This window comes from Thamnophis elegans, chromosome 6 (genome assembly GCF_009769535.1).
Source record: "Thamnophis elegans isolate rThaEle1 chromosome 6, rThaEle1.pri, whole genome shotgun sequence".
Lineage (NCBI taxonomy): Eukaryota > Metazoa > Chordata > Lepidosauria > Squamata > Colubridae > Thamnophis > Thamnophis elegans.
The window spans coordinates 70,914,053-70,927,522 of NC_045546.1; the positions used below are offsets into that span (position 1 = coordinate 70,914,053).

The 13,470-nt window shown below is 37.9% G+C and overlaps 1 protein-coding gene across 8 annotated transcripts in view; it reads right to left on the reverse strand.

The window, feature by feature from the left end:
• Nucleotides 1-303: 303 nt before the first annotated feature.
• Nucleotides 304-13,470, reverse strand: part of CXXC5 (CXXC finger protein 5) — a 109,944-nt gene continuing 96,777 nt past the window's right edge. For all 8 annotated transcript variants that reach the window (XR_004255636.1, XM_032219946.1, XM_032219940.1 and 5 more), the window contains one exon: nt 304-1,245. Coding sequence is in view for 7 of the 8 variants with exons in the window: in XM_032219946.1 (XP_032075837.1) it covers nt 1,201-1,245 (45 nt within the window). In the remaining variant the exon portion in view is untranslated. The remainder of the gene's footprint in view (nt 1,246-13,470) is intronic.

The following is a 13,470-nucleotide window of genomic DNA, read 5'->3' on the forward strand; positions in this document are numbered from 1 at the left end:
TTCAGTACATCATATATTTGTGGAATATGATCAGATTAGATAATCAATCATATATGTAGACTGCAGAAGGAAACATAAAATTATGATATTCGTACTATTAAACATGTATACCTTACATTAAAAATAAGAACCAAAATGCTTAAGTATTATCAAACCCACTTAAATTTTTTGAGACCAAGAAAGGCCAACATTGGAAAATGTTATAGGAAAAAACAACATGTAACAGGTCACTTTAGACTTGGTACCCCCACCAAGCAACCTGACATGCACCCAAGATGGACAGAATAATGAAGATGAAAACCATGACACAAAACATGCTTTCATTTTTATTCACAAAACAGCTTAGCTTGAATTGCTAGAACATTACAAACAGGCTTTCAATTAGAGATGGTAAGAAAGCAGGAGATGAGGGTTTTTCAACATAAAAAAGGACTTCTATATTTTTTCAGCACAGGTTCTGCAACAGCTTACATTGGAATTCCAGCAATATTTCCAAATGGTCTCTAAAAGTGAATCATTGCAATTAGTTCTGGGTTTACTATAGTATGCAATTTTATTTGATCTAAATTTTATTATTTTTGCTTTTCTTTTTAAAAAAATGCCAGTTTTCAATATATTTCCATTTTATAAGACCAGACATCTTGCTGATTAAATCTCGTCTTATTTGTAGAATTAGGGAAAAGAAACTACCTTATTTTAAATATATGTTCATTTATAAACATGAATTGAGGCATTCTAGAAACTAGCCACACTATTTTTCTTTAATGATGGAAATCAATCAGATAAATGAAGAAACTGCTGTGCTAATTACAGTAGTGCGTATTAGTAACTAGATTTAAAAGGTTACTGTAAATTTACATTCTCTACACAAGAACTGCATCTTCCACACATAAACAACATCAACATCAAAACACAGGAAAACAAATTGATTGATTGTCCATACTCTATTACATCTTGATACTTTATGGATTCTTTAAAAAAAATTATTTGAAAACATTAATGCTTTACTAGTACTTAAAAGATGTTAAACAAATGCCAAAAATTATATTAAAAAAAGGAATGAAATCTGCAAGAAAATATTTTTGGTTCTAAAGAAGACATAGGTGCATCCATTTATTTCCGTCAAAAAATTCCTTGCCTGAGACAACACAAGCAAGCAGTGACATTGCACTGGAGGATAGAGCTTTGGGATTCTTGTTCCTATTGAAACCATCGGAATGCAGCACCTGTAGGAAGCATCACTTTCTGTAGAGACAGAAGAGAACAGAAGAGGGATACATGATAAGCAAGAATGAGAAAAACCAGCCCAGGACAGAGTTTAATTTTGTGACATCCAGTGCACTAGAACAGGAAGTGTCATTTTCCGACTGCAGTGTTCCCTGCAGTTTCACTTGAAGCTTGAGACAGGGTTCATAACTGCCTCCCATATTTAATTGTTTTTGCTTTCTGCTCCTGTCCAAGTTTTCTTGATAATTTTTCTTAGTACTCTTTTCCTACCCTTAGTTTCTGCACCTCATGAAAACCTGTAATTTATTCCACGATCTATTCTTCTTTAAAAGAACCTCTAATCCACATGCAAATTGCCCTTAAACTCTATTTCAAAATCTTCAAGAACTGTTAAAGGATGGAATAGAAAAAAAAATGCTATTTCTTGTGTGACCCCAAAATAAGAAGTTGTCATTCACATAGCCTTGAGAAGAATTTACTATATTTAGTTAAGACTTTTGAGATTTGTATCATTTAAATCTTGCTGCCCACCGCATGTGTTAGTCCTCTTTTACGGTGGAATGTATTTCTCATGAATAAAGAATAATGTATTTCTGTTCAAATCAACTTGGTTTGGTAAAACTGTTGAAAGTCAGCATCAGGTTTGGAAATCTGTCCTTAGAAAATGAAGGCAATTCAAATTCACAGGACAGCAGTGAGAAAGTAATGAGAAAAGGGTAAATTCTTAAAAATATTTACCAATACTCAATTTTAGATCATGAGGTTTCCAAGATTACAAGGGATGCCATTTGGAACATTCTACCAACATATATACTATATGTGACTTAGTTAATGACACACATAAAAAATAACAAGACAAAACTAAATTTGTCCTATTATATAGTATCCTAATTCTTAGTGTAACTCTGGGAAACTACATAATTTGGGCTGCTAATCTGGAAACTACAATAACTTTATCAAATCTTGTGACAAACAAAAGGTGTTTAAGCGATCCAATTTAATCAGTTTCCATGCTGTCAAAGAAACTCCTCAGGCATTCAGGCTTTTATGCCCACTACACAATCCTGTGATTTAGGAAATATGTAGCTTCCTTCAATGACTGAAGAAGCCTTATGGTTAGATAGCAGAGCTCAGAATTTAGCATACCTTTAAGTAGACTGGGAGAGGATAATTTGCTGTATGAAAATGTTATGTGTATGCTTTTTATTTCCTTCTCAAAACTCCTGTACAAAAATTAAGACAGAAAAACCTCAATTTTAAGAACAAACTTTATCTATGAATATATTTGGCTTATTTAGGTAAACTTTCAAGCAAATAAGTTTCTCTGCCTATGCAAAATGTTCTTTCTGGAGCTTTTGGACATGAAAAAAGCCCTTCTCTATACATATGCAATGAAGTTTTTCCCACAGCTCCACAATGCAGGTAAGACCTAAGCCCATAAGAACAAAGAGCCAAGATTTCAGGTGGATGGAATATGGGTTTAAGCAACCTATTGTTGTTAAGAGTTTTCTGTGCTTTACACAACAAGTAGAATAGCAACTTGTAAGTTATACTAAAGGCAAGGCAGGTTTGTCAGGTTAAAACAGAAAACCACCTGGCTGAATGAGGCACCTGTTCTTTCTCAAACATCCATAGAAAAGTGGCCAATGATGTCACTAATGTGCAGATCTCTCAAAGAAAAGTGCCCACCAGAAAGGCTCTTGATGATACTGTCAAGAGTGAGAGGTCCAACTCAAGAATGAGTTGGACCTCTCAAGAGTGAGAGGTCCATGAACTCAGGAATCAGGGAATTTCACTTTGATAGAAAAAAATCATGGCGCTCACAACTCACAGTGCTCTACTTTGGGGAGAGAAAAGAAATGTTTCTTTAAGCAGTAAGAGAGCCCCATTCTGCAGGTTTTTTAAAAGTGGCATGTGTTGAATTCAACAAGCTAAGACTTGCTGGGCCATTAAGGCAAAGTAGAGATGCTTCCCAAAGCATAAAGGGATATGGGAAAAATATAAATGATAGTAAAGCATCCTGGCTCACATAAAACTCAGACTCAAGACAGGATAGGCATAAAAGACATGAAAACTATTTATTTAGGGTCCAAGTTCAAGTAACATAATTTAAAATACAGTACACCATTAATATATTATGTACATATATAATATACATGCATATATAATGTATGTGTATTGTTACATATGTAATATACATAATGTAATGTAATGTATGCTGTATTTTAAATTTTCTGAAATAGAATGAGGAAATGCCATGCAAGTTAGCAAATTATTAGCACTGAGAAACCTAACAATCAAAGCAGCTACTTTCATCAATGAGCAAAGATACACCTGTAGCCTCAGAGAGGTTCTCTTCACATCCCACACTAGCTAAGTAGATAGCATTGACTTGTCCACAAAGTGGATACTAGTACTGAAGAAAGTTATACATTATTCACTCATAGAAGGCATGTATTAACTAAGTGAGACAAGGAATATCCTCTGGTTGATGTACATTATTACAGCAGCAAACATTATCTGGAAAATGGGATATTCTCTGTAATCAAAACGTGTACAGATATTAAATTATAAATTGCTCCAGTATCCAGAACAGTCAAGAAAAGGAAAAACTGCAATTTGGCTCCTGGCCTCATTTTGGTTATTTTAATCATCTACCATGTTACTAATGCAATACTGGTCCCAATGAAGTTTAACTTCCATGGTGACTAAAATACATTTGGGAGATCCAAATCCAATGAATCCCTAAATTATTTGATTTAAGATTCTTTAGGTCTGAAAATAGTTAAAGATTTGAAGGGAGAGGCATGCCAAATCTTTTCTATTCTATACCAATTCAGCAGATCCAAAACTAGTGGCATTTGCTACATATTTTTTAAAAAGATGCAGTTATTTAAATCCTAATTGATGAAAATATTCAAAAAAAATTGCCACCACTGCAGAATTTGACATAGAAACTGAGCCTGCCATGCCAGAAATACAGTGAGACTTACCGTATTTTCACCCATATACCCCGCCCACGCAGATAACCCGCACACGCATATAACCCGCGGGTTTTCTGGATCGTGTAAAATGTTTCCCGTATACCCCGCACACGCATATAACCCGCCCACGCATATAACCCGCGGCGAGTAAAAGAGAAGGGAAACAGCTGAGATGGGGGGGGGGAAGAAACGGAGAAAGAAAGAAGCCTGCGCACGCTGGGGAAGAGGAAAGGAACGAAGGAGAAGGAAACAGCTGAGATCGGGGTGGGGAAGAAACGGAGAAAGAAGCCTGCGCACGCTGGGGAAGAGGAAAGGAACGAAGGAGAAGGAAACAGCTGAGATCGGGGTGGGGGAAGAAACGGAGAAAGAAGCCTGCGCACGCTGGGGAAGAGGAAAGGAACGAAGGAGAAGGAAACAGCTGAGATCGGGGTGGGGGAAGAAACGGAGAAAGAAGCCTGCGCACGCTGGGGAAGAGGAAAGGAACGAAGGAGAAGGAAACAGCTGAGATCGGGGTGGGGGAAGAAACGGAGAAAGAAGCCTGCGCACGCTGGGGAAGAGGAAAGGAACGAAGGAGAAGGAAACAGCTGAGATCGGGGTGGGGGAAGAAACGGAGAAAGAAGCCTGCGCACGCTGGGGAAGAGGAAAGGAACGAAGGAGAAGGAAACAGCTGAGATCGGGGTGGGGGAAGAAACGGAGAAAGAAGCAAGCCTCCGATCGTGTAAGCCTCCGATCGTGTAAAATATTTTCTGTATACCCCGCCCACGCATATAACCCGCAGGGGGGCGCTGTGCATGTAAAAACCGCATATAACCCGCGGGTTATATGGGTGAAAATACGGTACTTGATTTATCCTACTTGAAATGTACTAAGAATCTATTAAAAGCTCCCAGAAATAATTAACAACAACAAAATCAAGCCCAGGATGACTTAAGATAGAATCACATAATCAAGTCAGGCTCAGCGTCTAAGGGAAGAATCAGGTCTAACAAAATAAGAGAGTTGGAAGGACCTTGGAGGTCTTCCAGTCCAACTCCCTGCTCAAGCAGGAAACCCTACCATTTCAGAGAAATGGTTGTCCAATCTCTTCTTTAAAACCTTCCAGAGTTGGAGCATGCACAACTTCTAGAGGCAAGTTGTTCCACTGATTAATTGTCAGGAAATTTCTCCTTAGTTCTAGGTTGCTTCTCTCCTTGATTAGTTTCCATCTATTGCTTCTTGTTGTGCCTTGTGCTTTTGAGAATAGGTTGATTTCCCTCTTCTTTGTGGTAGCCCCTATTGGAACACACCTATCATGTCACTCCTAATACTTCTTTCCATCAAACTACACATACCCATTTCCTGCAACTGTTCTTCATATGTTTAAGCCTCCAGCCCCCTAAACAACTTTTGCACTCTTTCTATTATCTCAATATCTTTTTAAAATCATGGTGGAATATTCCAAGTGTGGTCTTACCAGTGCAGTATAACGTGGTAGTAACACTTCAAATGAACTTGATTCTATTCCTCTGTGAAAGCAGCATTGGCTTTTTTGGCAGCTTCAGCACACTGCTGGCTCATATTTAAATGCCTGTCCAGTAGGACTCCAAAATCCCTCTTGCAGTTATTACTATTGAGCCAGGTACCACCTATTCTGTACCTGTGCATTTCATTTTCTTCTCATATGGCACCTGCCTACAGAGCAGATACTTCCTTGAGCTTATCTTCTGGAGTGTTGGCTATTCCTACCAGTTTGGTGTTATCTACAAATAGGTTGATGAGTTCCATTCTATCCCATCGTCTAAATCACTGATGATGATATTGAAGAGTACTGGGACTAAGGCAGAGTCTTTGGTTACCCCAATGGATTCTTCCCTCTATGTAGGTGCAGTTCAATGAAGGACCTATTAAAGAGCCCTAGGGTCTTTAGTGCCTTCTGAAGGTCTGGCCAGGTAGGAATCAAATGAATCTCAGGGAGTATGGTATCTGCTCTGAGGGTAGGTATCGTAAGAGTAGCCATATTTTTGGGTTCCCATTAAACAACTTTGTTTGATAGAGGACCTTACCAACCTCCTCAGACTTTGTGGGGACAAGCAGAAATAACTGGAGTACGTGGTTTTATAAATAAGCCTAGCCTGGGCCATGAAAAGCCTTACAGATAATAATGAGGACCTTGAACTGCACACAGAGGTCCCTAGTATAGGTGTTAGTTACATAGGTGTACAGAGATAAGCTAAGAACTACCAGTGCCATACACTATGGACCAGCTGTAGCTTTCAAGTACTCTTCAAAGGCAGCCCCATTTAAAATGCACTAATAAACAAATACAAGGTGACCAAAGATTAAGTAACAGCAAATAGTGCTTCTGGGTCAATGAATGGGTGCAAGTGGCAAGTAAGATGTCTCTTATGAAAGCCCTTCCTAACTGTACTGCTAGTTGCTCAAACAGGACCTGAGAATCTAGGAAAAATTCCAAATTGTACACCAAATCTGAAGGTATACTAGAACTGAAGGGTCCAGATATGGAAACAGACTTTGTCCCTTTTTGCTGTCACTTCCATATGGCACTTCAAATATCTGTAGATGTCACAGCAAGATCATTTCATTATGCAATAAACAGTATTTCAAGTTGGGAATGTTCTGCTTGTTAACAGAGGCCTAAAATTTGGAAATGGAGAAATGTGGTAAAACTGCAACTGCTTACCATTCAGAGGTCAATGAGTTTTTATAGATGCTTATCAGAGGTGGGTTCCTACCAGTTCGCACCAGTTCGGTAGAACCGATTCGTCAAATCTACCGAACTGGTTAGAAGAGGTTCCACCAGAAAGCAGGCCACACCTACAGAAGAGGTTCCAAAATTTTTTGAAACTCACCACTGACACACACACACACAGGAAGGAAGGAAGGAAGGAAGGAAGAAAGAAAGAGTGAGAGAGATGAAAGGAAAAAAGGACAGAGAGACAAAAGGAGAGAGAGAGAGAAAGAAAGAAAGAAAACACATGGGCAGCAAGCCACTCCCACCAGGTCACATGGCCGGCAAGCCACTCCCACAAAGGAGGCCACACCCACAGAGTAGGTTCGAAAAAAATTTGAAACTCACCACTGATGCTTATGTAATAATGATGTCTAATCATTAATAAAGGGGGGAATAAAAACCCACTGGAAGTTTAGATGAGCGATGAGAACCTTGCATTTCATGAAACTTCAAGCACAGCAGGAAGTCCTAAGGATGCACCCAAACTTTTTAAAAAAGTAATTTCCTATTATGAACAACTTGTCTCAGCAATAATAGAAGAGAACAGAAATGTGAGGATAATACTTAAAAATTCTTGGATATCAATTCGGGTTTACCAATCTCTTCAAGTGAAAAAAATGGATGCTGAAATCATCAGAGATGAAATAATTGATGATGGAATTCCAATCTGTGCAAAAAATTATAAGATTACAATCTAAAAAGTGTTTTCCATCTGATGGCAGCAGATGGCAGTGAGTTAAAAACACTGCCTTCCTTAGTTAGAAACCCTCTGGTGATGCTAAAGATAGGATCAACACTGAACATGATCTATAAACATTAGAACCTGTAGGCTGATTTGATCTAGAAGACTATGGTGTGATTTACAGATAAAAGTTTCAGTGCTAAGGGTAGAGTATTAAGTAGAACAAGGAATTGGGAGTAATTCCTAACTAAGCAGTAATTCTCTTTTTTTCACCCAGGCATTTCTTCATTTTTTCCCATTGAAAAGGCCTTATGCATTTAAAGGACGGTCCTGATAAAACATGCATCCTTCAACAAACCACAAGAAAAAGCACCATGTGTATTGACAAAATTATGATTCATGAAACCCCCTTCCCCAAGCAATCTGTTAGCTATTTAGATATAGTTAAGTTGTCAACAGACCAGTCTGGGTGACTTAGGATAAGTAGGTATAATTCGTTCATTTGTTTATTATTTTATGCCTTCAAGTCAATTTTTTAAAACTTTAGATAAGGTTTTTCAGGAGTGCCTCCTTCCTAACACTGAAAAAGAGTTACTACTGGACCAAGAGTTTCTAGCAGCCTTAACCATTACACCAAACTGGCTGTCAAGTAGGTAGAAAGGTACAACCTTTTCCCATAAAAAAATATGGCACTCAGCTATGCACATGTGGTCGTTAGTGATCTGAAAAGAAATTGCTCTCATAGAAAAAGTTCTTGCTCCATGATATTCAATTGTTGTCTGTTACTGAGCTACCAAAACAAACAGGTGGAAGAGGAAGCTCTGTTATACAACTTGGTATTATTATTTGCAGCACAAATAGTATATAAATAGTTGTCAATTTACAGCCATAAATGTTAAATTTGGGGCACCATCAGATCCATCTCAGAAGCCAGTCATGTTAGGAAATAAACAAATTTGCCACAAGGTCAGCAAACACCCAGTCAAAAGATGAGACAAGGTAACAAGATTTAGAATAAGTATAATGGTGAATATATTCTGAATCATTCTCATTATAACAAGAATAGTTTGTAAGAGTAAGGAGAACTGGGTGAAAATGTGCAACAGAAGCAACTAGTTTCATATTTTGATCCATGGATGCAAGAACAAGAAACCTCCGGGTTTAGGAATCCATGTCATCTGTGTAAATGAGTAAGAGATTACAAAATAGCAACATGTCAAAGCTATTCACTTCTTTATTGAATGAAGGGGACAGACCAGCAGTATAGCAAGCCTGCAAACCCCTCTTGGACCTAATCTTCCATGATTACAATCACCAAAACTATGTCCTTTAAAAGCAAGTCCTTCAGAATAGCAAAGAAATGGAAAGTGGTGAAGAGCCAGGACCAACATTGGTGTTATCATAACACTACTGTAATAGGAATGACTGCACTCTAAAAAAAAAATTTTTTTCCTCTTGTTCTCGTGACGCTCCTCATCAGGGTTCCACCACAAAACCGTGTTCGACTAAAGGGCGCTCGACAAAACTGCGTAGCTGACGTCATCACAGCTCAACAACAGCACGGAGAAAAAAGCACGCTGTAAACGCTAAACCTAAAATTAACCCCTAAACCTAAACCCCCTAAACCTAATCCTAAACCTAACCCTAAACCTAACCCTTAACCTAACCCTAACCCTTAACCTAACCCTAACCCTAACCCTAAACCTAACCCTTACCTTAACTTGAATCGGCTTGCTTTCAAAGCGCTATTTAAAGCACCCTTCTTTCTCCGCGCTCACTGTTGTCGCCCTGCTGATGACATCAGTGACGCGGTTTAATCGGGCGCGCTTTAGTCGAGCGCGGTTTTGCCGTGCCACGCCTCATCAGAGCCAACTCCTTTGTACTTCAAGCAAGTGAGGAATTTCATGGTAAAACCTGATTGTCAATTGCATCAAAATTCTTGTCAATGTTGTGGGCCTGCTGGCTGCAGGCACCAAAAAGGTGATTGGATGTGATAAAATAGCAATGATTACACAAACTGGAAAAAGACATAAATGATGGAAAAATACAAAACAAGGAATTGCTTCTCCAAATGATTGATCACAATATTGCTGTGGATGTCAAAAGGAAATGAGATAGTAAACAGCACTTCCCAAGCATGTATGCAGGAAGATGGAAGAAGTGCCTTTATCTTACTCAGCTGGAAATATTCTGATAATAATAATAAGGCATAGAATCCCCTTTGTTTGAAATATTGGGGGGGGAGGAGCTTATCCTAAATACAGTATATATTATTCTTAATAAGAAATTCAGAATGCAGTATTGCATGTAGAAAGCAATCTACTAACTTCAGCCTGGAACTAGGCAATCAGATATTCAGCGTCGTCATATCTTAGAGAAATTAGGAAAGTGTGGAAAGCATGTGTAACACCCAGCTCTGTTCTAAGACTTACGGGAATTGCCCATAAAAATAGCACAGTCAGTTCAGCTCAAATGAACTGATTTCTCAACCAATATTCATTATCCTCCAGGCCCTTACTTGGATTGTGGCATTCCTGTCTCAAGGAATTAACCAGATGCTTGCTATTTCATTTGGCATAAAGAGGAACGATCTCAATAATTTTGTTTGCATGAAACCAGTGCATTCTATTTTGCATAATTTCTCACTTATCAAATCTTATAGGAATATTTATAGAATATGGTTACAGCATGACATACTATTTGTACAAATAATTATGTAGCATCTAGAGATGACCATACCCTATTTCAAAAATTTAAAAGTGGACCAAAAATAAATTCTGAATTGTTTTCATAAATTAAAAGAATAAAAACTTTAGTGCCCCCAAAACCCCACACCACATGCATGGATTGCCTAAAAACAGTTCTTTACAGGTAAAATATCTGGCTTTGTCCTTTTGCACTGTCAACAAGGAAGCACCATTATCTATTCAAACATATACAGACAAATATTGTAATGATTTTGATCTGATATGCCTGTAGCCTAACTGTATGCACATATAACCTTAAAAATAAATTCCACTGAATTTAGTGAAGTTTACTCATAAATAAGACAACATTAAGAAAGTTAAAATCTGGCTTAACTTTGTCTTATTTAAAACTTTTGTTGAGAACTCAATTGCCCCAACATTCAGATTTCTTTCATTTCTAAGGACATCCCTAAAAGAGTCAAATGTTATCTATTAATTATAGTTCTAACTTTGAATAAGCATTTTATATATCATAAATGCTATCCAAATTGGGATAAATCTAGAAAGAAAGAAAGAATTCAAATTAGCTGAGTGAACAATTATGACAAACAGCTCTTTGCTGAAAAAAACCCCTCCCAATTTAGTCAGCAATGTAAATATTTCTGACTAGAATTTCCTTAAATGAGGTTTAACATGAGGCATTGCAGTTTCTAAACCATTTACCTATTCTCTCCCTCTCTACATTTTCAATGTAATGTGAACAAAATATCCACTCCCTTTTTTATGCATCAGATGAATTAAATATAAATATATAAATGTACTAAGTTTACTGGCAAAACTCCAACTTCTTTTTGAGAGTGGCCTCCTTTTTCTTTTCATGAATATATGTATGTATTGTGTCACAACCCCTGGTATGCCCAAATATGGGAGGGAGCATACTACTTCCCTTTTCTGTCTTTTGGCTCACCCTAGGAGCCATCCAGGCAGAAAGCCATTTTTTTATGTCGCCTTTGTTACATTTTGTTATCAGCACAAATGCAAAACACACACACACGTATGTATGTGTGTGTGTGTGTATGTATATATATATGTGTGTGTATGTGTGTGTGTGTATGTATGTATGTATGTATGGAGAGAGAGAGAGAGGGAGGGAGGGAGGGAGGGAGGGAGGGAGGGAGAGAGAGAGAGAGAGAGAGGGAGAGAGGGAGAGAGAGAGAGAGAGAGAGAGAGAGAGAGAGAGAGAGATAGATAGATAGATAGATAGATAGATAGATAGATAGATAGATAGATACACAACCCCCAGTATGCCCAAATATGGGAGGAAGTTCACTACTTCCATTCTCTGTCCATCGGCTCGTCACAAGAGACCATCCAGACAGAAACCCAATATTTTTACTGTTGCCTTTGTTACATTTTGTGTTGTATTTGTGCTGATAAATAAAGGGAGACTAGTATAGATCTATTTCAAGTTATTTAGCTCTCATCAGCTAGCCATACCCTTACTGGGATTCGAACCTGTGCTGCCAAATATATACAATACCCAGATAAGGGTAATTAAGTGCATTCAATTGTTTGCATTTTCATTTAATATACTAGCTAGCTAACCCCTAGTACAATGTTTCCCATACTTGGGTCCTGCTAAATGTTTGGATTCTCAGAATGGTCAACACTGAAATATGATCCTAAGTATGAGTTCAAGCATCTGAGAGTCAACAGTTGGACAAATCTAGTATACTTCAAAGATAAAAGGGCTGTTTATTCAAAAGATTTAGAAGTCATCTGTAAACATATAATCATAGACAGAGGCAGAAAGCCTCTGAATAGCAGATGTCCTAAATATCTTGATGGCCTATTTTTGAGATTCCAAAGGCATCTGCTTGTGTTTTGGTTTGGTCTTGCAAACCAGATTGGGGTGGTGGTGGTGGAAAAAGAGTGAGAGAGAGAGAGATTACATAATAAACAATCAGTAGTTAATTAATCTTTGCATTTATTACTCCTAAGGTTGAGAGTAAAATAGCTTTACTTTGTGGCAAGAAGTGGGGAAGAGCATGGTCTCTATCTTTGAAAAAAAACTTCTCTTCTATGCTTCTTTCCATTCACTAAATAGGTATCCATTAAGTTGTAAATATCAAAAGCATTCTCAATTACAAAATGCTTTCCATTTAGAGTATTTGCATTTTCAAGGGCAAAATATTTAGTATGGAACAGATCAGGAATAGGACAACTATGCCTCAGCTCAAGAAGAGGGGCTCAAGAATAAGAGATATAGCAGGTTATTTGTTGCAATCAGTGAACATTGTGGAACTTCATCTTATTCTCTTCTATTTGGGTATGATTAATGCTTTCAAAGGACAAATTGCTTGATAAGCAATATAATATTACCAGGGTAGTTTAATATCCTCCTCCACTGGATATTCTTTACAACAAGTTCATCATGCAGCATTGTAATTTGTTCATAGATGCATGAAACACAGAAGTGTAGTGTTTTTCATTCTTTTCAGCTCAACATAAATTGCCAATTAAAATAAGCCTTATTATCAGTGATCAAGTGGCAAAAGGCAGGTAAGTATGCACAGGAAAATATAGCACATATTTTACAGGATTCTTTTTAACCATGGCTAATTAAATTAAGCCATAGTGATAGGAGTTTATATGAAAGTAAACCATAAGCTATGATTTAAAACACTTGTTATAAGCTTCATATAGCACACTAACTCAAAAGCACACAAAGCAGATTAAGTATTAAATGAAATATGTGAATCCAGCCAAAGGGTCCCAGCACTCCCAAAAATTCATGCATTTTATATTTTAACTCTCTTTAACTGGAGGTTGATTTTTTCAGTATTTAAATTTCGTGACCCGACAAATGCGCGCCCAACAACAGTGCACCGCCAAAACCGCAGCGATAAAACTGCGATGTTGACAGCGCACCGACAAAGGTGCGCCGACAAGAGCGCGATTAGGGTTAAGGTAAGGATTAGGGTAAGGGTTAGGTTTAGGGTTCTTACGTTGTTTTCGCGTTGTTTGTTGACGGCACACTTCTGTCGGCGTTCTTTTGTCGGCGTGCCTATTTGGGCACGATTTTGACATCACGGTTTTCTCGGCGCGGTTTTCTCGGCGCGCTTTTGTCGGTGAACCTTTAAATTTAACAATGTCTAC